This window comes from Triturus cristatus, chromosome 4_2 (genome assembly GCF_964204655.1).
Source record: "Triturus cristatus chromosome 4_2, aTriCri1.1, whole genome shotgun sequence".
Lineage (NCBI taxonomy): Eukaryota > Metazoa > Chordata > Amphibia > Caudata > Salamandridae > Triturus > Triturus cristatus.
This window is the reverse complement of record NC_140586.1, coordinates 289,851,457-289,875,764: the sequence shown is the minus strand read 5'-3', so window position 1 is coordinate 289,875,764 and position 24,308 is coordinate 289,851,457. Positions and strand designations below refer to the sequence as shown.

The 24,308-nt window shown below is 44.8% G+C and overlaps 1 protein-coding gene across 2 annotated transcripts in view; it reads right to left on the bottom strand.

Annotated features, from left to right (window-relative positions):
- The window catches only part of LOC146833669 (flavin-containing monooxygenase 5-like), a 405,379-nt gene that overhangs the window by 31,001 nt on the left and 350,070 nt on the right, over positions 1–24,308 (bottom strand). For both annotated transcript variants that reach the window (XM_085601553.1, XM_085601554.1), the window contains exon 8: positions 15,632–15,704. In XM_085601553.1, the coding sequence (XP_085457679.1) occupies positions 15,632–15,704 (73 nt within the window). The remainder of the gene's footprint in view (positions 1–15,631; positions 15,705–24,308) is intronic.

Genomic DNA, 24,308 nt, shown 5'->3' with positions numbered 1-24,308 from the left:
GTTCCTGACCCCCTAGCCTTGGTCAGGGGGTCACAGAAGAACCCCCAAGGGAGAAAAAAACAAAAAAAAAAATTTTTTTAATCGCGGGGTGCGCGCACCCTGCGCGCACTGCGAGCCGCGCACCGAGTGCCCACAGAGCGCGCACTGTGTAAAACCTGAAAAAAATAAATAAAACAAAAACATAACTTAGCATTTAAAAAAACTTACAAATTCACTGAAAAACCATAGGTTTCACACACGTTATAATTACGAATTAGCATTTGAAAAACCTTGCAAATTCACTTAAAAAACCATAGGTTTCACACATGTTATAGTTACCTGGACATTTCACTCGTAAAAAACCAATTAAATTCCCCCGTTATAGTTACTGCAGGCAACTATAACTCACGCGACCGCAATCCTCTGCTGATGACGTCAGATATTACATCACTGATGACATATGTGTCTTTCTGAAAAATAAATATTTGTAATATATGTATAGCTAAAGATTAATGGAAGAAGACATGGGTAAATAGGTGTCTAAATACAGTGATGTAATATCTGACGTCATCAGCAGAGGATTGCGGTCGCGTGAGTTATAGTTGCCTGCACTAACTATAACGGGGGAATTTCATTGGTTTTTTACGAGTGAAATGTCCAGGTAACTATAACATGGTTGAAACCTATGGTTTTTTAAGTGAATTTGCAAGGTTTTTTAAATGCTAATTCGTAACTATAACGTGTGTGAAACCTATGCTTTTTTCAGTGAATATATATATATATATATATATATATATATATATATATATATATATATATATATATATATATATATATATATATCTTGCGTTCCGATATGAGACATTATCAGTATATGAAATCCATCTGATAAAACTCAGTTATGATTAGATAGTGCTGTTGTATATATGAAAAAAAGTTTACATTTGTTTTGCTTTTTAAGATGCAATTTATGATTCTTAGTGTGGGTTTTTTTAATTCCATTTTTAAATTTTTAACATGTGCCATATGTATTTATTTAAATATTTATTTATTTAACTACATATTTATTGATATTCATATCAAGCACTGTTTTAAATGCAGTTTAGTATGTTTCATTTTGTTGTTTTTAGAAAAATGAAACAACATTGTGAGCAGAGACATAAATATCAACTTTTCCATGTCTATGATTACTAGTGATCACATTAACAAGCACTGTCACTTTAAATAGTTGAAGTTACTCCTCTAACGTGTCATGTGATCAAGGCCCCACGAGGGCTGAAACGCGTTATGGTGGAGGTGCAGGGCACTGAATCAAAGAATTGCACTATAATCTGGGTTTATATTGTCCTTTCCATGAATGGAGTGTAATTGAGATGAGAAACAACCATACCTTACCGAGTCCGCTTCCTTGATACCAGCATAACACCTCCTTCAGTCTAAGGGCCGTGCGGCAGGAAGCAGTTGTTCCAGAAGCATTCGGAGTATCCAGTTCCTCCTGCAAGGAGCAGCTGCGGTAACCCCCGGACAGTGGTACAGCCCCTACAGTGAAGCGAATGGCAGGGACCGTGTCAGAGGACCCGATCTGCGCCTGACGTCTTACGGAGGTAGAGACTTGCCAACAGTCCGGTGAAGGAGTGTGCACGAAAGGGACGCCGGTGTTTAACCAAGCGCCTCTGTTCAGTATTTTTATTAGCCCTAAGTATCAAGCACCATGTCTGCTGGCACGTTAAGGAGTCGCGAGATAGCGGCAAGTGGAATATTTGATAATTCCCCAAGTGGGGCGAGTGCAACCTGTATACCAACTGACAGCCCATCCAACCGAATTTCCAACACTAGAGAATTATTTAAAAACCTGGAGAAGCTCATTAAAGCAGGGCAGTCTAAGTGGGAGCACCGGTCCCTCACAAGATATCTGGAAGTGGGGAGGATACCAAGGGGACTTCGAATCATGCTTGCCCCAAGCTATGAGAACCCTGACCCTCGTATGTTAGCTGTATGGGCAGATTGCAATCTTGAGTCCTCGTGCAGATTAGTGGAGATCCTCGTGAAATATGTCGAGAGCGATCGCGAGGCATTGCAAATCAAAATCCCTTAAAGCTGACATTGACAAATTAGAAGTCACGGCTGTGACTAATAAATATCGGGAGGACATGATGACACGTTTGCACCGTGAGGAAGAGGTCATTCAATAAAGAAAGGCTTTTAAGTTCCAACGCGACAAGTTGGACTATGAACACGGTCAAGTCTTCAACTTTTCTAAAAAATATGATAAAGTTAAAGCATCAAAAAAGGTGGATCGCCTTCCCCAAATATCCTCCAATGCAAGCAATAGTGTACCAGAAGCCCTGTCAGCCTCAGATCTTAGCTCGGGAATTGACAGCGAATCAGATAATGAACAACTGAGGGTTCAGCGCTTGTGGTTTCAAAAATTCTCCCTGGCCCAGGAAGTCGAGTGCCTGAGCCAGGACATAATCAAACACTGCGTCCACGTGCTCCAGGTGCAAACACCAGCAACAACGCAACAAGAAGCGATGGGAGAGACGACAATGTGGCAATAAATGGAAAGCAAACCAACAGAAAACCAAAGAAACAATGGAAGTGCAAATACCTTTGTCAGGTTCCAACTGTGACTCACAAATTGTTATTAATTTGACTAATGTGTCTTTAACTGAAAGTGAACTATACATACTGTCTCTTGGATTATCCTTCTGTCCTAAAAGTGATTTTAATTATGCACAAACTCATATTGACATGTACAAATTCGTGCACAAACTTAAACTGCGAAAGTTTCATCTGGTGCAAGGGCCACCAAAGGTCAGACAAATAGAAGCACCAATTGATGACAATACCAGTCCCTCAATACTAACAGCTGGCGATGTGGGATTACTGCGAAATCTCAACAATTGCAGCATGAAAATGACAGTACTGAGCCATGTTAGTCAAGATCTATCCTTATATGGCGGTGGAACAGTGACCCATTTCAAGCCCAAATCAACTTTTTGTCTGGTCATGTTACGGGACAATATAGATGTTTTCAATGACAAAATAACTCAAGAATTGAAATCGTTATATAGAAAACAGGCAAACAACAACAAAAAATATACACAACAAGATAACATATATTATCAGTTGATGAAAAAGTTGCAAGCAGATGACAGTATAATCATCCGCCAATCAGATAAAGGTGAAACGTGGTGTTGTGGCCACGGGACTTGTACATGGAGAAGGCAGTGAAACAACTGAACGACAGAGACTGCTACAGGCACAGCACAATGCAAGCTGTACAGGCATCTTGGAATACCTTCTACACCAGTCTCCTGGCTTGGAAAAGCGCAGGGTTGCTAACAACTGAAGAATTCAAGTTTCTTAAAAATGACCACCCTGTGATGCCAGTGGTGTATTTTATCCCAAAAATACACAAGGACAAGGGTACACCACCTGGAAGGCCAGTGATATCAGCCTGTAACAGTCTAATGGAGAATGCATGCAAATATGTTGATTTCTATTTACAGGAACATGTGAAGGTACTTTCTTCCTTCATTCAGGATTCGGGAGACTTATTGAGAAAACTATCTGACATTGATTGGAATCCTGATTATTTGCTTATCTCATTAGATGTTTCGTCTCTCTATACTTTCTCGATGTTGAAATCACAGCCAAAGACAACAAGTTGCATACTAGGTTGTACAGAAAACCCACAGCTGGGAATACTCTGCTACATGCTGCCAGTCACCATCCTGCGCACCTGATCCGTAGCATTCCTTATGGAGAGATGCTGCGGATTAGGAGGATTTGCAGTTCTGACCTTGACTGTTCGATAGCACAAAATGAGTGCCATGAAAGGTTTTTGAGTAGGGGATATTCTCCGGGAGAAATCACTAAAGTCATTGTCAAAGCAAATCAGAAGGGTAGATTGCAGGCTTTGGCAATCAAATCCAATGCTGATCAGAATTTGTTATCTAAGTCAACACAGCCGTCTCACTTACAGTAATCAGCATAAAACAATACGCAGGATTGTTAATAAGAATTGGGCACTGGTTAAAAATGATCCGGTTCTGGGCACTAACTTGAACAAATCGCCCAACATTACACGTTCAGGAAAGTAAGCTCTATGAGCAATTCTTTAGTGAAAAGCCGTCCTGAAGTGAGAACTTGTGCTTCTTGGCTAGACACCAGCAAAGGGTTTATAAAATGTGCCACGTGCAAAGCCTGCAAACATGGAGTTAGTAAATCAGAGTACTCCAAACATTTTAAGACTAAGCTCACTCATATTGACAAAAACTGAAATGTAAAACCGAATATGCAGTTTATGTGCTGGAGTGTCCCTGTGGCTTGCTGTATGTGGGTAGTACCAAGCTGCAGGTTCACAAGAGGATACTCCAGCACATCAGGGCAATCAATAATGGTGACATATCGTACCCTGTCGCTAGACACTTTGAGGAGTTTCACACAAAGAAATCACAAAAGCTTAAGTACTTTGTTGTGGATTCGGTCCCCCCTCTGAGGAGAGGTGGTGACCGTGAAGCTCTCTTAAGAAGGCTTGAGACCAAATATATATTGGAGATGGACTGTAAATCACCACAGGGTCTTAATTCTAGTGAGGATTTTTACACTTGTCTTTAATATTCTGGTTTTATGCACTTATGTAATTGTTCAAACTTGCCTCTGCATCAGCATTGTTTTTAAACTTCAATTTTATGTATTACTTTTGCACATTTGCGCATCTGAACAAATTCTGGTTCTGTAGGTGACACTTTATTTTCGCACTTGCACTTTCTGTCATGGAGTTCTAGTTCAAGCCCACTTGGGCAAAATGATCTTGCGTTCCGATATGAGACATTATCAGTATATGAAATGCATCTGATAAAACCCAGTTATGATTAGGATAGTGCTGTTGTATATATGAAAAAAAGGTTTACATGTGTTTTGCTTTTTAACATGCATTTTATGAAATGCGAAGTGGGTCGCACACCGCTCGTCATACTAGCAAATAGCCCCATAGGATTCTGGAGAATGTAGTGACAGCGGCGGGTACACCTATGCCACGAGTAAAAAGTTAAAATGCCATCCCTGGACACGTGTTTCGAGGTAATTGCCTCTCGTCAGCAGGGAGCAGGTACGTATGCGGGGTGCTGTAGACTGCCAAAAAATTATCAGGTATAGTACCTCTCACGGCGCGCGGGTGCGGGATCCGGGCTCGTCAACCCATGGCTCAGGGAGCTTTAAATACAAAATGCGAAGTGGGTCGCACACCGCTCGTCATACTAGCAAATAGCCCCATAGGATTCTGGAGAATGTAGTGACAGCGGCGGGTACACCTATGCCACGAGTAAAAAGTTAAAATGCCATCCCTGGACACGTGTTTCGAGGTAATTGCCTCTCGTCAGCAGGGAGCAGGTACGTATGCGGGGTGCTGTAGACTGCCAAAAAATTATCAGGTATAGTACCTCTCACGGCGCGCGGGTGCGGGATCCGGGCTCGTCAACCCATGGCTCAGGGAGCTTTAAATACAAAATGCGAAGTGGGTCGCACACCGCTCGTCATACTAGCAAATAGCCCCATAGGATTCTGGAGAATGTAGTGACAGCGGCGGGTACACCTATGCCACGAGTAAAAAGTTAAAATGCCATCCCTGGACACGTGTTTCGAGGTAATTGCCTCTCGTCAGCAGGGAGCAGGTACGTATGCGGGGTGCTGTAGACTGCCAAAAAATTATCAGGTATAGTACCTCTCACGGCGCGCGGGTGCGGGATCCGGGCTCGTCAACCCATGGCTCAGGGAGCTTTAAATACAAAATGCGAAGTGGGTCGCACACCGCTCGTCATACTAGCAAATAGCCCCATAGGATTCTGGAGAATGTAGTGACAGCGGCGGGTACACCTATGCCACGAGTAAAAAGTTAAAATGCCATCCCTGGACACGTGTTTCGAGGTAATTGCCTCTCGTCAGCAGGGAGCAGGTACGTATGCGGGGTGCTGTAGACTGCCAAAAAATTATCAGGTATAGTACCTCTCACGGCGCGCGGGTGCGGGATCCGGGCTCGTCAACCCATGGCTCAGGGAGCTTTAAATACAAAATGCGAAGTGGGTCGCACACCGCTCGTCATACTAGCAAATAGCCCCATAGGATTCTGGAGAATGTAGTGACAGCGGCGGGTACACCTATGCCACGAGTAAAAAGTTAAAATGCCATCCCTGGACACGTGTTTCGAGGTAATTGCCTCTCGTCAGCAGGGAGCAGGTACGTATGCGGGGTGCTGTAGACTGCCAAAAAATTATCAGGTATAGTACCTCTCACGGCGCGCGGGTGCGGGATCCGGGCTCGTCAACCCATGGCTCAGGGAGCTTTAAATACAAAATGCGAAGTGGGTCGCACACCGCTCGTCATACTAGCAAATAGCCCCATAGGATTCTGGAGAATGTAGTGACAGCGGCGGGTACACCTATGCCACGAGTAAAAAGTTAAAATGCCATCCCTGGACACGTGTTTCGAGGTAATTGCCTCTCGTCAGCAGGGAGCAGGTACGTATGCGGGGTGCTGTAGACTGCCAAAAAATTATCAGGTATAGTACCTCTCACGGCGCGCGGGTGCGGGATCCGGGCTCGTCAACCCATGGCTCAGGGAGCTTTAAATACAAAATGCGAAGTGGGTCGCACACCGCTCGTCATACTAGCAAATAGCCCCATAGGATTCTGGAGAATGTAGTGACAGCGGCGGGTACACCTATGCCACGAGTAAAAAGTTAAAATGCCATCCCTGGACACGTGTTTCGAGGTAATTGCCTCTCGTCAGCAGGGAGCAGGTACGTATGCGGGGTGCTGTAGACTGCCAAAAAATTATCAGGTATAGTACCTCTCACGGCGCGCGGGTGCGGGATCCGGGCTCGTCAACCCATGGCTCAGGGAGCTTTAAATACAAAATGCGAAGTGGGTCGCACACCGCTCGTCATACTAGCAAATAGCCCCATAGGATTCTGGAGAATGTAGTGACAGCGGCGGGTACACCTATGCCACGAGTAAAAAGTTAAAATGCCATCCCTGGACACGTGTTTCGAGGTAATTGCCTCTCGTCAGCAGGGAGCAGGTACGTATGCGGGGTGCTGTAGACTGCCAAAAAATTATCAGGTATAGTACCTCTCACGGCGCGCGGGTGCGGGATCCGGGCTCGTCAACCCATGGCTCAGGGAGCTTTAAATACAAAATGCGAAGTGGGTCGCACACCGCTCGTCATACTAGCAAATAGCCCCATAGGATTCTGGAGAATGTAGTGACAGCGGCGGGTACACCTATGCCACGAGTAAAAAGTTAAAATGCCATCCCTGGACACGTGTTTCGAGGTAATTGCCTCTCGTCAGCAGGGAGCAGGTACGTATGCGGGGTGCTGTAGACTGCCAAAAAATTATCAGGTATAGTACCTCTCACGGCGCGCGGGTGCGGGATCCGGGCTCGTCAACCCATGGCTCAGGGAGCTTTAAATACAAAATGCGAAGTGGGTCGCACACCGCTCGTCATACTAGCAAATAGCCCCATAGGATTCTGGAGAATGTAGTGACAGCGGCGGGTACACCTATGCCACGAGTAAAAAGTTAAAATGCCATCCCTGGACACGTGTTTCGAGGTAATTGCCTCTCGTCAGCAGGGAGCAGGTACGTATGCGGGGTGCTGTAGACTGCCAAAAAATTATCAGGTATAGTACCTCTCACGGCGCGCGGGTGCGGGATCCGGGCTCGTCAACCCATGGCTCAGGGAGCTTTAAATACAAAATGCGAAGTGGGTCGCACACCGCTCGTCATACTAGCAAATAGCCCCATAGGATTCTGGAGAATGTAGTGACAGCGGCGGGTACACCTATGCCACGAGTAAAAAGTTAAAATGCCATCCCTGGACACGTGTTTCGAGGTAATTGCCTCTCGTCAGCAGGGAGCAGGTACGTATGCGGGGTGCTGTAGACTGCCAAAAATGCATTTTATGATTCATATTGTGGTTTTTTAAATTCCATTTTCAACATGTGCCATATGTATTTATTTAACTATTTATTTATTTAATTACATATTTATTGATATTCATATCAAGCACGGTTTTAAATGCACTTTAGTATGTTTCATTCATTTTGTTGTTTTTAGAAAAATGAAACAACATTGTGAGCGGAGACATAAATACCAACTTTTTCATGTCTATGATTACTAGTGGTCACGTTAACAAGCACTGTCACTTTAAATGGTTGAAGTTACTCTTCTAACGTTTCATGTGATCAAGGCCCCACGAGGGCTGAAACGCGTTATTACTGAGGTGCAAGGCACTGAATAAAAGAATTGCACTATAATCTGGGTTTGCATCGTCCTTTCCATGAATGGAGTGTAAATGAGACGAGAAACAACCATATATGTATATATATATATATATATATATATATATATATTACCTACTGGCGTCGCCAGTAGGTAGTTATAGTTAGGACCACGTTTCCATAGGAAATCCGCAACATTCTATTTTGAATAACTTTGGCGCCGGTCGACGAATCCTCGCGAATTTTTCAAAATAGGTGGGGCGCTACGCTCCGCTCCTACCCTGAAAGTGTCGGGGGGATTCGTCAAGCGGGGGCTGAGATAAAAGGGGGGTCCCAAAACGCGTTTTTCCCATGCATTTTTCCATAGGACCTTTAGACACAGCTACAGCCCGAACGGCTGAACAGAATTACTTGAAATTTGGCAGAGAGGTAGTCCTCAGGTCAAGGAAGTGCCTTTTGTAGGTTTGGTGTAAATCTGTTCAGTAGATTCTGAGAAAATAGCCTTTAAATCAATATATATATCTGAGCCAGCTTACGGTGCGCTTACGGTGCGCTTACCGTACGCGTACGGTGACGTGCGCGAGCGCGATTCTGATTGGCTGTTAGATCTTAGTAAACATTCGAATCGGTCGAAACCAGGAAGCGGCGGCCGCCATTTTCTCTCTCGCACTCAGAGTGTGGATTAAAAAACAAAGGACAAAAACATGTAAAGGAGCTGTTTAGCCAGCTCCAAAGCACCTAGCCATGTCGAGGGAGTCCCCAAAGATCCCCCAAGGCCAAAATCGGAATTTTAATTTTTTCGCTAATTTTGCCGATTACGCTTACCGTACGCGTACGGTAAAAAATTATTGAAAAAAAAAAATTATCCACACCTTCCCCACCCCGTGTGCAAATGGTGCCCGAAGGGCACCATTTGCGCATGGTTTATAAATATTAAAAAAAACCAAAATATAACCTTTCACAACGAAGCGCATCATATGTCCTCCATGTGCGCACGGTGCGCGAAGCGCATCGTGCGTACATGGCCCATCTAGCGTAACGTGGGCACGCGGTGCGCGTAGCGCACCGCGTGCCCACCGTGCGTGCACGGCACTAACTGCGTAAAGTGGGCGCGCGGTGCACGAAGCGCACCGTGCGCGCATGGAACGAACTGCGTTAAGTGGGCGCGCACGCCACGAATGGCGTAAAGTAACTTAGCATTTAAAAAAACGTACAAATTCACTGAAAAAACCATAGGTTTCACACACGTTATAGTTAGGAATTAGCATTTAAAAAACCTTGCAAATTCACTGAAAAAACCATAGGTTTCACACATGTTATAGTTAGCGGAAATTTTACTGATAAAAAACCAATGAAATTCCCCCGTTATAGTTAGTGCAGGAAACTATAACTCACGCGACCGCAATCTTCTGCTGATGACATATGTGTCTTTATGAAAAAAAAATATTTGTAATATATGTATAGCTAAAAATTTATGGAAGAAGACATGGGCAAATAAGTGTCTAAATACAGTATTAGCATCAGCAGAGGATTGCGGTCGCGTGAGTTATAGTTTCCTGCACTAACTATAACGGGAGAATTTCATTGGTTTTTTATCAGTAAAATTTCCGCTAACTATAACATGTGTGAAACCTATGGTTTTTTCAGTGAATTTGCAAGGTTTTTTAAATGCTAATTCCTAACTATAACGTGTGTGAAACCTATGGTTTTTTCAGTGAATATATATATGTATATATATATATATATATATATATATATATATATATATTCATATATATATATATATATATATTTTCATCTAACGTTTAAAAAAATGTCGTTCTTTTATGGTAAGTATTTGTGAACTTGTGTTTGTGCTATGATATTTGTTATTTATGTTTCTTTTAATTGTAATAATTAAAATTCAATCTTTTACTATTGATTTTATTTTTTGGGTAATTAGGAAAGTTGATTTCATTACATGTAATTTGATTTTTTTCCTTTTTTTCTTTATATATATATCTATATCAGATGAAGGGTTACCATGATGTTAATGCCGGACTTTACCTTGGATAAAGGTCGTAATGACCGAAACTCACCAGGATTGTCCGTTTTTTTAAATAAATTGATGGAATTACCGATTTGTGAGTGTGCCTTTCCTTTGTGCAAAAGGATTTGTTTGGTCAGATTATGCGGCTTGGTCATGCTGATGAGGACGCACCACCCAAAAAGAGCACCACTTTTCCCCCGTGGACTAACTGTGTGTGTCGAAGGATGCTGCGGGGTAATGGCTGCCACCTCAGACTGGCCAAAGTAGGGGGTCCACCGGTGATCACACTGTGAGCCCAGCACTCCAGCGTCAGCTGCTCTGACCGCTCCAGCACATTTGGAGTGGGAATAGTACATTTAACTCTTCCGAAGTCCAACACTTTTCCTACTGGTACTCTGACTGTAGTAAGAATAATAAATCTCACCCTCCGAACTGCAACTCTTACCCTCTTGTTTCCTACACTGGAGTGGGAATAGAAAATGTAACCCCTCCGAAGTACAATGCTTTCCCTACTGTTGCCCAGACTGGAGTAGGAATCAATCAATCAATTAGGATTTTGTATAGCGCAGCTACTGACCCATGAGGGTCTCAAGGTGCTTTGGAGGGGGGCTGCTGATAGGTTTGGTCGTTGAGGTTCAGTCGAAGAGCCAGGTCTTGAGATCCTTCCGGAATTGGGTCGGTGATGGGGAATGGTAGGATGATCATCTGCCCCACTTTTTGACCAATCATTTAGCTAGACGGGGTGTTTTGGCAACTTTAGTGGGATGGAATCTGTATTTTTTTTTATTTTACAGTTTTATATTGCCTGAACTTGTACCCGAATCGGGTATCAGAGTGCTTTACATAGCACCAGTTGCATTACATTCATTTTTTTTTTGTTAAGCACGGGGAGATTAAGTGATTTGCCCAGAATCACAGGATGTTCAACGTCATTGCCGAGACTCGAACCCAGTTCCGCATATTTGAGGTTGACTGCCCTAGCCGTTAGGCCAACTCCTCTCCCAATTTTATTGTATTGTATTGGTAAGGGTATAAAAAAATAGGTGATTTAGAGGCGGGGTTGTAAGCGAGGGTGGCAGACACGGCTGCTGCATTAGGCGTGAGGAGAGAAGGGTGTGTTGCTGATTGTCGGGTTGCAGAGAGGCCTAGCTGTTCCAGGCCTATCTTTATCCTGATCTTAGAGTCTTTGATCCCTGACTGTTTGTCTGGGGGTCCCCTGCGCTACCTAGTCCTGGGCGGTGGTTTTCCTCGTTCTTATTCTTTAAGTTGGTAACTTTGATATCTCGAAGTTATAATCTATGTACTTTTGTCTCTTCATCTATCTTTCTCATATCGAGATTTGATTTATGTTCATGTCTGATGTCTCTTCATCTATCCCCTCATGCAACTTAATGTTATTTTTTGAGATTGATTATTTGTTGACGACTTTAGAGTGTATTTTCTCATGAGGTCAATTTAATGACTAATGCATTTGAGTTACATAAATGTAACAAAATTGCAATCAATGTGTCTGTGATTATTTCATCTGATTATTGATTGAGTAACTGTTGCCTTCAATTTTTCAACTATTTGGTCCATCGACCAATAAGATGGAAATTTGAAAAAGAAGGTTTATTGTTTAGAATATGAATTGCCAAAAATTTGAATAATTGAATATGAAGTGGTAAGAAATTCATAAACTTGACACCAGCGCCACAGGGACTTGGGTGTATGTGTGTGGGCCAAAGTAAATTGAGTGTTCATCCCTGTCCAAACTGTTGGGTCTGTGCTGGATCAAGGGCATCAGTTGAGAGGAGATACTGAGGTTCCAATGAATGGAGTGATTGGACTATAAAGATATTTGACTTGACTCACCACCACTAAAGGGCCTAACTGACTTGTAAGCTGGAGTGTCTTGGACGCAGTGATTTATTGTAATTGTCCTTTTATTGACTTATTGAACAGGTCCAGCCTGAGTCAACGCTACAGAATCTGCCAGATTCATGTGAACATGAAGCCCAGGAGTCTTGGATTTTTTAACTGTTTTCCTGTCCCGAGACTGGATGTGTTAGGCCAGGCACATATGTCTATCTGAGGAGCGTAAGGCTTTCTTCTCTGTTACTGCTATTGTACCTGTAGGAACAGTGTCTTCCTGGATGGCCAGAAGATGGTCTTTCTTCAGCTGAATGTGAGGCCAAAGGAACTGATCACTTGCATTTTGGTCTGCACTGTTTCATAAACCTATGCTGAGGAGTCACTCATTAAATCAGGGATATACTGCTATTCCCCAGTTTGTTAAATTGGTTGCTACTGCAGTGATACAGATTGAGAAGAGGCTGAGGGATGATGCCCACAAAGGACAATGCTGGCTGTCCACTATGAATTGCAGATTCTACCTGTGCAGCAGTTGAATTAAAATGTGAAAGTCTCCATCCTCTAGGCTGATGGATGTCTTAAAATCACCCATGTTCTCAAGGGCTAGACCACTGGCAGGGTGATCATCTTGAATTCTTGCTTTCTAGAAAGGTTCCGGAGGTCCCCCTTATAGGACGCCATTCCCTGATTTATTTTCGATCAGACTTAAAGCCTTTATAGCTTAGCTTTCTGGGTATGTTTTCTACCACCTTTAACAGTAGATTTCTTCTCATCGCCTTATGAGCTGACATCGGTTGGTGAAGTTCTTTCTTCTGTAGTCTGAGTGGAGGATTTTTCCTACACTCCTGTGTGTGTCTGAAACAGGTGGCGATAAGCACCAATTTCTATGTAGTTATGTTCTGGCAATCCAGTAGATGGCTTTGAACCCTACTTTTCACTTTCAGCATCAATCAAGGGGCAGATGTATGAGAAGAGGTTCGCTTGGTAAACCTTTTTTAGCAGGAAGTTGCTGCCCATTCCCATCTTTGACTTGATCTGCCGCCTTGACCTCTTTGGGGCCTTTGTTATTGTGACTGACTGGGTCTGGTTCATACTGTTAGTCAATTCCTTGGAGGTGGTGTTAAGAAAAGAAATATGTAGGTGAGCAAAGCACCAGCTGTGTGTGTGGATGTGGGTGTAGGACTTTGGAAGTTTGAAAGGGTACATTCCCCTTGTGGACTCTAGATAGTACAGTTCTTTTGCGGGTTCTGGATAGTAAATCCACAGAAGGCTGGTTTGGGTGTAAATAGCTTGTAAGCTGCAGATAATATAAAACCAAGAGCGCTCCACCCTCAGGAGTTAGTTATGTTGACATCTCTGTGTAGTTTGAGTTACACCCTCCTTAGTTTATGCATGGCATCTTTCCTTAAGATCTTCAACAGATGTATTCCTTTGGGACCGGTCATTGAACAATTGTTTGAGACACTGAGGCCCTTATTTATGAGGGCTTGCCCTGCCGTTGTGTCACTTTTTCGTGATACTGCAGCAGCATAAACAATGCGCCACACTGCGCCCTATATGCACAGTGACGCATCTAGGCAGAAGCGTCGCTTTGGAAAGCCCTATGCTACATTATACCTACGTCAGGTACGATGTTTGCAGGGTGGGCGTTCCCTCATAAAAAAGCCTCATAGAAGTGATGCCGTGAAATCTCCTAAGACTTTACTGCATCACAATCCTTACTCCTGCTTCAAGCAGGCGTAAGGAGTGACACAGGGCCTTTTACATGGGACTCGCCCCCTGTGTAATGACACATTGCTGGAGTTGCCTCAGTTTATCGACACACTCCATTACTGCGCTGCCAGATATGTCAGGCTTCCTGATGTATCTGTGCAATCCTTGTGACATGGAGGGCTGTAATCTAAATATGGCTCATCCATGGTGTCACAAGGATGGCGCAATGAAAAGTGTTGCATCGCTGTTTTTCCCCAGCGTTGCGACACTTTTCATAAATGAGGCCCTAAGGGACCAATTACTTGTGGATTTACAAGGGCAAACTTTATTGGGAATTGGAAACAGTGTAGTTTATAGTGGGTTTTGGTTGTTGCAATCGGTTGGAATTTGCCGAATGTTATTTTCTTTGAGAGAACGAGGATAGGTATTCCACTAGAATGAGCGTGACAGCAATCTCATAGGAAACTGTGAGGAAGGAGAAATCTGTCTGGGTTTGGGGTGTGTGGTAGACTGTCATTCATCATCAACACTCGGGCATATTTACAATGAATGTGGACTGTCATTCATCATCAACACTCGGGCATATTTACAACGAATGTGGACTGTCATTCATCATCAACACTCGGGCATATTTACAATGAATGTGGACTGTCATTCATCATCAACACTCGGGCATATTTACAACGAATGTGGACTGTCATTCATCATCAACACTCGGGCATATTTACAACGAATGTGGACTGTCATTCATCATCAACACTCGGGCATATTTACAATGAATGTGGACTGTCATTCATCATCAACACTCGGGCATATTTACAATGAACGTGGCTGAAAACAAAGTTAAGCCAAGAAGGCTAACGCTGCGCTCAGACAGTTTCCAAACACAGGAATGCGCCATATTTACAATAATACGCCCACTCGTGCCTTTCCCTTAGCACTGGTGCTAAATTTAGCTGCCTAGTGCCAACGCAGGCACACTTGCACCATTGTACAAGGGTGCCTGCGTTGCAGGAAAAGATTGTTTATGTGCAGGAAGGTGTCCCTTCCTGCACATAAACAATCAGTAATGGTGTTTTGTAACTTGTATGTGTGCTGCAGAATGCAGCGCACACAGAAGGTGCAACTCATCATTTTTTTGAATGATAGTTTATGTGCAGGAAGGGACACCTTCTCGCACATAAACAATCAATAGTGTTTTGCTATTTCTACAGCAAAAACGAGAAGAAATAAAGCATTCCTGATTGTTTCGCCATGTTAACACCAGGCTCTCCCTGCTCTTAACTCTGGTGCTGCCCCATATATTGCCACCCTTGTAAATATGGGGCAGTGTCAAAATCATTGGGTGGTGTGGTGGAACTCCCACAGCAAAAACCCATTGCCCGCCCCTTTCACACTAAGTGTAGCATGAAAGGGGCCTTATTCACAAGGCAGCATTAAACCACGCTAAGCGGCTTAACGCCGCTTTGTGAATAAGGCGAAGCCCCTATTGCAACAGGAACGTCTGAAAATGGGACGTTCCTGTAGCGATAGGGGCGTGTAAATATGCCCCCAGGTTTTGTGCAGTCCTCTGAGAGCAAGATTGGATACCATCCTTGAAGAGAAGACTCGGGTGCAAGAGTTGTGTGTGATTCCTTGCGAGCAGGGATGAGTGCCAACCCTTTGGAGATGATAAAGATAGAAACCTCTGGTAGTTTGGGAAGCTTGATATATTTTCAGGAGGTGAGGGGCAGTAGGGAAAAATAAAGAAAGAAATGTACAGTCCCCTACCTTTTTTCATATGCTTCTTTCTTCCTTGCAATATCGGCCTCCATTTTGTCAATGGAAGGGAGCTTGTTTAACCCTAGAAGAGAAGAGAGTAGGTACGCGTGTCATACAAGCTATTGGACAACCATACATTAGTTGTGACAAATACTATGTCAAATAATAATATTTAGGAACATACTCCACAATTGTGCCCTAATTTTGAGATCTGGCCATCGTTTTTCCCCTCACAAATTTCACCCAAGAAGACCTTGCGGAATGTATGCAGGGAAAATACCACACATTCTGAGTTGTGATGCTTGAAACCGAGGGCTAGAAGCAGTATTACTGTTAGCATCCATTCGGATATGCAGAACTCGAGTTGGGGAAGTAATACCTTCTCCAATAAATCCATGCACAGCAGTATCAGGACATGCTGGGGTGGGTATTTACTCCCAGATATGTGCATACTTCGAATGAGACCTTAAGTGTTATGGCCACAAGCTCGCTTGACTAAGCAATAGACAGAAGCTGACACTTCCTAAACCAAGTGGGTGGGCCAATAAACATGAAACTCAAGATCCTCTCAAGCTTATCAGTCTTTCGTTGTGTCATACCAGTGGCTATGTCCATATTATTTGTACATCAGTCGGGTCTACACTATTGTAATTATGGGAGGCACCAAACTAAGCAAAACTTACATTGAATGGAATGTTTGCACACCTTATACACAATTCGTCATTTAAAAACAAAATAGAGAAGAAGGTAAAAATTCAAAGTAGTCTTTTACATAACTACGGACTAGTGTGATGACTAGGAAAAACACAATTCCATACAGTACCGGATTAAACACTCTGGAGGCCCTTGGGCAGTTGAATTTCGCCCCCCCCCCCTCAAAGTATCTCCTAATACCTAATACGTCCAGATTTTTTTTTACAAACTGACAGCTGCCAGAAGATGAGCTTTTAAGAGACAAACTGTTATGTGAATCTGATGTCTCTGGTTTATGTACTTTAAGTTGTTAATGGGCACATTGCCATAATACAGTATTTTCTCTATGGAGTCTTTAATATAAAGTTTTCGTTTCTTTGAGTTGATTCATTTTTTTCTATCTTTTGGAAACAATATTTAAGAAAGCGTAATTGTAATTTTCTTTCAAGATCAAATCAATATTATTCTGATCCGTTGTCGTGGTGCCCCTCAAAGGAGTGGGGGCTGTAGGCCGTTGCCTACTGTGCCTATTTGGTAATCCAGAACTGTTCCATACATATTTGCACTATTTAATAATTTTTCAAAACAACAGTTCCATAAATAGGCTCTTTCAAATAAAAATGTAAGGGGCATATCAGCAACAACCAGCGATAATTATCGCTAAGCGCACTTAGCGCTAGGATAATTATCGCCGGCTAGCGTGGATTTTTATCGCTGAGATAGCGTGCTATTAGCAACGCTTATCTAAAAAGCGATAAAAATCATAGCGCTAACTGCCAAACGTGAGATTATCGCTGGAAACCCAGCGATAATCCCACGAAGTTAGGCAATAGCTTGCTGATAGGGCCTCACATACTTAGCCATGATATCCACCTTACATAGGATATCATGGCTAAGTCAGTTTCAAAGCAGGCGTAAGGAAAGTAGCGATAACAGAGGTTATCGCTACTTTTCTTGTCGCTATGCTGCTTTGCGTGAGGCTTGATAATAGGAGAAATGTTGCTTAGTGACATTTCTTCCATTATACTGGGGAGGAACGCCCACTTTGCATCTCCTTAGAGATACAAAGATGGGCGCTAGGAATTCAGGCGCTAAGGCAAGGTTTCACGCGATAGCGTGACCTTGCTAATATAGCGATAAAATTATCGCTGCTTTTCGGCCGAAAACAGCTGCAAACGCGCCGATAATTTTATATCGCCGCTTTGTAGATATGCCCCTAAGTCTTTGACCTACATGGTTATGGAGGTCCTTTAGAAATTTGGAGACAGGAGCAGGCAATCCCTTCTGCAATCCTTCTTGCTGCTTCTTGTCTAATACTATTCCACTTGGTGGTAGTACGTACCTACCAGCAATTTCGATGGCTTTCGACCCTTATATCTCCTGGTGAATCGTGGGTTCTTGGGGCATAGGCCCTTGTTGCATTCTTCAAACATTGTGGCATAGTTAGGGCTTCATCTGATATGTTCTTCCAATTGATCAATTTGTGACGTCACCATCAGTCTCAGTATGGTTTTCAGTGAAAGTTTGACAGAGCCTCTTTGAGTTATGCAGTCCCCATACATCTAAACCTGAATAGGTAAGTCTGAGGGTCCATCCTATCACCCATCTTATTCAGCTTATATATTGAATCTTTAAGTCAAGTTCTAAAAAACGATGACATCTGACTCCATCATAACGCAGATACGCACTTTTACTTAAAACTCTAATCCATAGAGGACATCCTTGATCTCAATAGAGGTGTTGGAAAGGTTTTCTCATGGGCGTCTGAGAACTCCTTATAGTTCAATCCAGCTCAATCCACAGAACTGGAATTCTTACCGCTACCGTGCAAGTCCAACAAAGGCTCGGCCCAGCCTTAATGATAGCATTGGCCGAAAACGGTTGCCCATCCACCCCATGAGCAACTGAAAATTACTGCGCTTCCTTATTGATAGCACACTTACACTGGAACCTCTCTCATTTCTATCTAACTGAGTGAAAAGAAATAAAACGTCTTCTCCTAAACGATCAACAAAAGACGTCCACTCATGCGCTCATAATCTTCAGGTTAGAATCAGCCAGTACCATTTTATCTGGCCCCCAGTGAAAATCCTAGCCTTTTACAGCGATCCTACACGCCACAGCTCAGCTGATCCCACAGAAAAGAAAACTTGACCACATTTCTTCTGCTGCCACTGAAGGTAAGATTCAAATTTAAAATATACTCTAATGTTCAAAGCTATTTATACAGGCAGACCAAGTAATCTACAACAATTGTTACAATATCTGGCGGCTCCAGAATCTCGTGAAGCAAGGACTACAGTTATGAAATGAGGCGTATCGCTGGGAAAAACCAGTGATGCATCACTTTTCATACAGCCCTCCGTGCAACACCATGGCAGCCAAAACCTTGAAAGCGGGGACAGTGCCCGGGGCCCGGAAGCCTAGCTGGGCCTGCGTCTGTGACCCAGAGTGGGAGCAGTGACGTAACAATAATTGAGTGGGCCCCCCCTGCAAGGCACGTGGAGGTGCCCCCTCTGGACTCTATCAAGAGCTCCCCGGCTGAAGTGCAGTGCTGAGTGGGCCCCCTGGAGCTTGGGGGCACCCCCTCACTGCGGGGGCTGCGGGGGCCTGTGGTACGCCACTGAGTGGGATTCAAAGGTGCCGCGGAGTTGCTGGGCCATGGCGGTAGACATTGATGATTCGGCGATCGCCTTTACCTGGTGGTGAAGTCTGGCAGGGCACATGGAGACACGTTGCTGACCTGTGTGAGAAGACCGTCTTGCGCGCCTTGGAGCTGTGAACAGTAGAGCCACTCCTGCACACCAACGTAAGGAGGTCTGTATTGCATACCATGCGCCACAACTACACCGGGGTGCACGGAGGAGATTACCAATGGTGGGCCGCGCCTCTCTGAATCACAAGCTGGAGGATGTTGCACTGGCCGGACGCTGTGGCGGGTGAGGCCCTTGAGCTGCACCAAACTTGTGTGGTTGGAGCACTGCAACTTCACGCTTTAGGAGGCCATGTTGCATCACCTGCATCAGGAGGTTCCCAGCGGACTTGGCGGCGACTGCTGTACCCAGGCTTGTGAAATCCTGCCTGGCTGAGGCTCCTGCTGACTGAGTCACAGATTTGGAGAGAGAGAAGCATATTGGTGAGGAGAAGGTGGGACACATAGCATAGGAGGTCCGGGGGCGAGTCGGGATCAGGCCTAGTGCCTGTGGGTGACACACACCGTGCCCTGAGCAATCCCTTCACTAAGGCTTACCTGCATCACCAGGGGCACTGTACAAGACTAGTGGGGGACTCCACTAACTGGCTCAGATCGGCCATTGGTGGCAGTGGGTGCCAGGGGCACGGGGCCGGTTCTGACCCAGGCCCTTGGGTATACGGCTTGATCTGCCGTTACTCGATTGGGAACTGGGGAGCACGGAATCTGGTCACCACTGTTAGATTGGAAGAGGCAACCGGGTGGTGCTGCATTTCCTAGCCCCCTGTTAGTTTGCTTTTGGGTGTACGGGGGACTAACCTTTAGTGGACTTCCTCTTCATACAGCCCAGCGCTGTCTGGTTGCTGCTGCTGTCCCTTCTGCTGCTGCTGGTTCCTCTGACCCGGAGGTCAGGTGTTCAAGTCCCTCCTCCACCCGCAGGCTCCTGCCTGCGACTCATCCCTGGTGGTCCAGTGGTAGAGCGTCAATGCTTTTCAGCTTGACTACCCTCTGTCCCTCTTTTCTGCTGTTCCTGATCAGCTTTTTCTCTTCTCCATTGCTTTTCTATGTTTGTCTTTTTTTATCGTTGCTTTGTTTGGCTTTGTTTTTCCTGTGCTTTTTTGCAGTTCCTTTTTCCCTATCCTCTCTCTCGTTGCCGCTGCGATCCCTAGCGTTCCCGCCCCTCCAGTGTCCTTTCCCGTGTTTACCGCCTCCCAGCTCTCCAGCCTACTTAATGGCGGACGCTGTGCGGCCATGCACAGCGGACGTGCCACTGGTGCACCACAGGAAAGCCAAAGGCAAGCCCGTCTGCATCCATCCGCCCTTGTACCATGCCCAGCACCAGGGACCCTGCCTCTCGGGCACTCCACTGCTATGATGCCAGTACACTCCTCGCCCTCAACCCTGGATGCAATGCCGCCAGCCATCTAGCATCATAGAAGAATACCCTTGCAACCTGCTGAAACTGCAAATGCACCTCCTGCCACATCAGCACACCAGCGCCTCTTGCCACCCAGCCGACCAACAGCGCACCCGACTGGCTCAACTGCATTCTCCTCAACGTGCGGTCCGTCCACAAATACGTCACAGAAATCTGGGACCTCCTCGACCCCACTTCTTCAGATATCGCCTTCGTCACGGAAACCTGGACCAATCTCTACTACATTCCAGACATCGTCATCGCCATCCCAGACGACGACAAAATCACCCACAAGGACCACCCTGACCATCCAGGAGGAGGCATTGCCATCATCTACAAAAGCACACTCCGACTGACCAAGCACTCTAATGACCCAACGGCGACGATGGAACACCTCCCCTTACAGATCCGGACCAACCCCAACCCCACCTTCTGCAACACCCTCGTCTACAGGCCCCCGTGGCCATAAACCCCCAATCACCGATGCCATTGTAGACCTCATCACACCCCAGGCTCTTCCATCCACCGACTACATCCTACTCGGAGGCATCAAGTTCCACCTGTACAACCCCAGTGACCAGAACACCACCCCCCTGCTGGGGAACCTCACCAACATCGGACTCGAGCAACTAGTCACAGCGCCAACCCACATAGCCGGGCACACGCTCGAGCCCGTCTTCTCCGCCAGCAGGAACTTCAACTACAGCCACACCACATAACTCTCCTGGACCGACCATCATTGTATACATCACGCCTTCACCAGGCCCACCGTACACCACTGCCTTTATCACCCCCCCCCCCCCGTCGCAGCTGGATCAAGGCCACCGAAGAACTTCTCGTCAACTCCCTCAGCACCACCACTCCGCCTCGAGAAGAGATGGAGCCACAATAATACCCCTGGAACTAACACAACCTTCAATTCAGTAATCAATGCACACCACACAGAGGTAGAGGAAATACCCTGGATTGATAGATTTTGTGCAGGTAGGTGTTCCTTCCTGGACTTCATTGGCTCCCTGTCTGTCAGTCAGAGGATTAAGTTCAAGTCTCTCTGCCTCTCGTTTAAAATTCTGAAGCATTCTTCCCCCCAGATTCTGAAACATCTTATTTCGCCGTATGTACCATCGCGGACCTTAAGATCCTCAGGGGTACATCTGGTTACAGTTCCACGTTTTAAACGGGTTAGGGCCGGGGGCCGATCTTTTAGTGTGCTCGCTGCCAAGCTTTGGAACTCACTTCCTCTCCATATTCGCGCCATTGATGAACTTTTGACTTTCAGGAAGGCCGTCAAGACCTTCCTGTTTTCTTTGGATGCCTAGCACTATCATGGCTCGTCCACTGACTGTTTATGTGCCGTTCCCTTGTCTGGAAGCGCCGGGACGCCCCTTTGCTGGGGCAGCTGTGCGCTATATAAATTTGGTTAACATAACATAACATAACAACATCAATCAACCCCGCAACACCATGGTGCAAGGGTGCCTATGTTGGTGCATGGCAGCCATTGTTTGTCAATGTAGGGGAAAAATACAGGGAGGCTTATTCATGAGCCCCTTCCGACAGTTTAAAGCTGCCAGTGTGTCATTTTCTTGACGTACTTGCAGCGTTAATTTTGCACCACGTTGAGCTGCATTTACAAAGTGATGCATCTAGGCATATGCGTGACCTTATGAATCCCTGTGCTACCTGTGTCAGGTATGATGTATGCAGGGTGGGCATTCCCACCCATCAAAGCCCCATAGGAGTGGAGCAGTGAAATCCATCAGATTTCAGTGGGACAATTCTAGGACACCACTGCGTCAGAACCTTACGCCTACCTCATGGCAGGTGTAAGGGTGATGCAGTGCCATAGGGATAGGCTGGCCCCATGCATTGCTGGAGTTGCGTCATGCTTGTGACATAACTGCAGAAATGTAGACGTATCTGTCATTAATTGCGAAATGGAGTGCCGTACAGTGACTATTGAATATAATGGGAAACCCAATCTACCCTTGAGGGCTTGGGCAAATCAAATGAACGGGTAAAAGGCACCTTCAAGGGATTTATTTGGAATACTCTGTTCTATTGCTTTTGATATATATTTTTAACTGCAAGAATTATTGATAAACTCGCCAGAGAGATATTATTCAAATGTATTTTAACTAAGAAATATTTTTGTTCCTTGTGAGGACATAAGAACCAATGAACCAATCACAAAACAATAAATATTCAAAACACGGGTATATTTAGAAAAAGGTTTTATCTTTTGAAATTTATCAAGGGTACTACACAGTTATACAAACAATGTAACAAGAGGAAAATAAATACAATTGTATAATCCTTCAATGTCACTATTGTAAACACTTCTTCTCATTGTACATTATTTTCCAGAAGAGAGTGTGAATGTCGACATTTCATTCTCTATGCATTTGTCCATTAGACCATCTTCAGGACTATCATAAATTTAACAGTTGACCCCTGAATGGTGTTTCCAAAGATTCAAGAATTATAGAATACAATTGATACGTATATGTCAAATCGATCGTCGTTCTGTAGCTTTTGTTTAAGGTGAATAATCGTCAAAAGATACAGGTAAGTGAACTCTGGTGCTTTTTGGACGGTGTAATTAAATTTCCAATCCCCAGCAACTTCTCAATTGAAGAAGTTTATTCTGTTAAGTTTTGTAGCGCAGCCTGAATTTGCGCTGCGCTACAAAACTTAACAGAATAAACCTCTTTTGACGATATGTATGATTAAATAAATAAATAATACCTATTACGTCGTCTGTCAGCTTTCCCCGCTGCCACAACCTGCCCCGCCGCCTCATAGCTCTTACCTGAGCCAACTGCAGATGTTGGTAACGAAAACTCCAAATCCTGCCTTTTTAGCAGCAACTTCCAGATCTCGCCAGTAGCGGCACATGGAGGGAGTGCCGTGGGGTGGTGGGGCGAGTGGGGGCATTTGGCGTTTCAGCGCGCGCAATGAAATTTGTTTTATTTATTTATTTCTTTACAGTACTCTGGTCGGCCGTGAGCGGGAATTTACTACCCCACAACCTGCCCTTCCCCCGCTCCGCCCCACCGCCTCACCGCCACGCGGCACTCCCTCCACGAGCCGCTACTGGATCTCGCTTTCATACGTAGTAACAACATCTACATTTTTCCTTTGCAGTGGCAGGGAAGTACGACAACATAATTGCTCCAAATAGATTGGTAAACAAATACACCACAAACCCGAGCAGGATACATCGGCAGCAACGGCCTGCTCAGGGAAGCACAGTGGGGGATCGGAGAGGGGATGCCGACAGATGACGGAATGTCTATTTATTTAATTATACCTATTCTGTCACCTGTCGAGTTCCACCCCCACTCCGCCCCCACCCCACCACCTTTACCTGTTCCGCCCGCCGCTGTACATCAGACAGAACCCATCCCACACAAACATCCATTCACCATACATCTCAGGATACACCAACAGCACCGACCCCTATTGAGATATCCAAATAAGAAACACAAGAAAATGTGTGAAAGAATTTCACAAGACCATACCACAAACACCAAGGCCTTGATCACCAGTGATACTGAAAATTCCAACCACTGCGCAAACCCGTTCGCGAGTTTACTGCACTTTGTTATTATGGGATGCAATAAAGTGTGCACTCCAGCATGTCCCCAGGCACATATTGCTAGTTCAAACATTCTGATATGTGCTGGGGGAAAAGCCTGGTAAATACTAGGATATGCAGGTTTTGGTACGAAGAAATACCAGATTATGTAAACTTTGGTGCTGATAACACATCCGCGTTTAACGCGTCATTCTGAAGTACTTAACTCATAGGCCATCATTATCACACCCAATAAAAACCAAACACCCACGGTGTCTGATTGTATCTGTGTAACAGTTAGCTT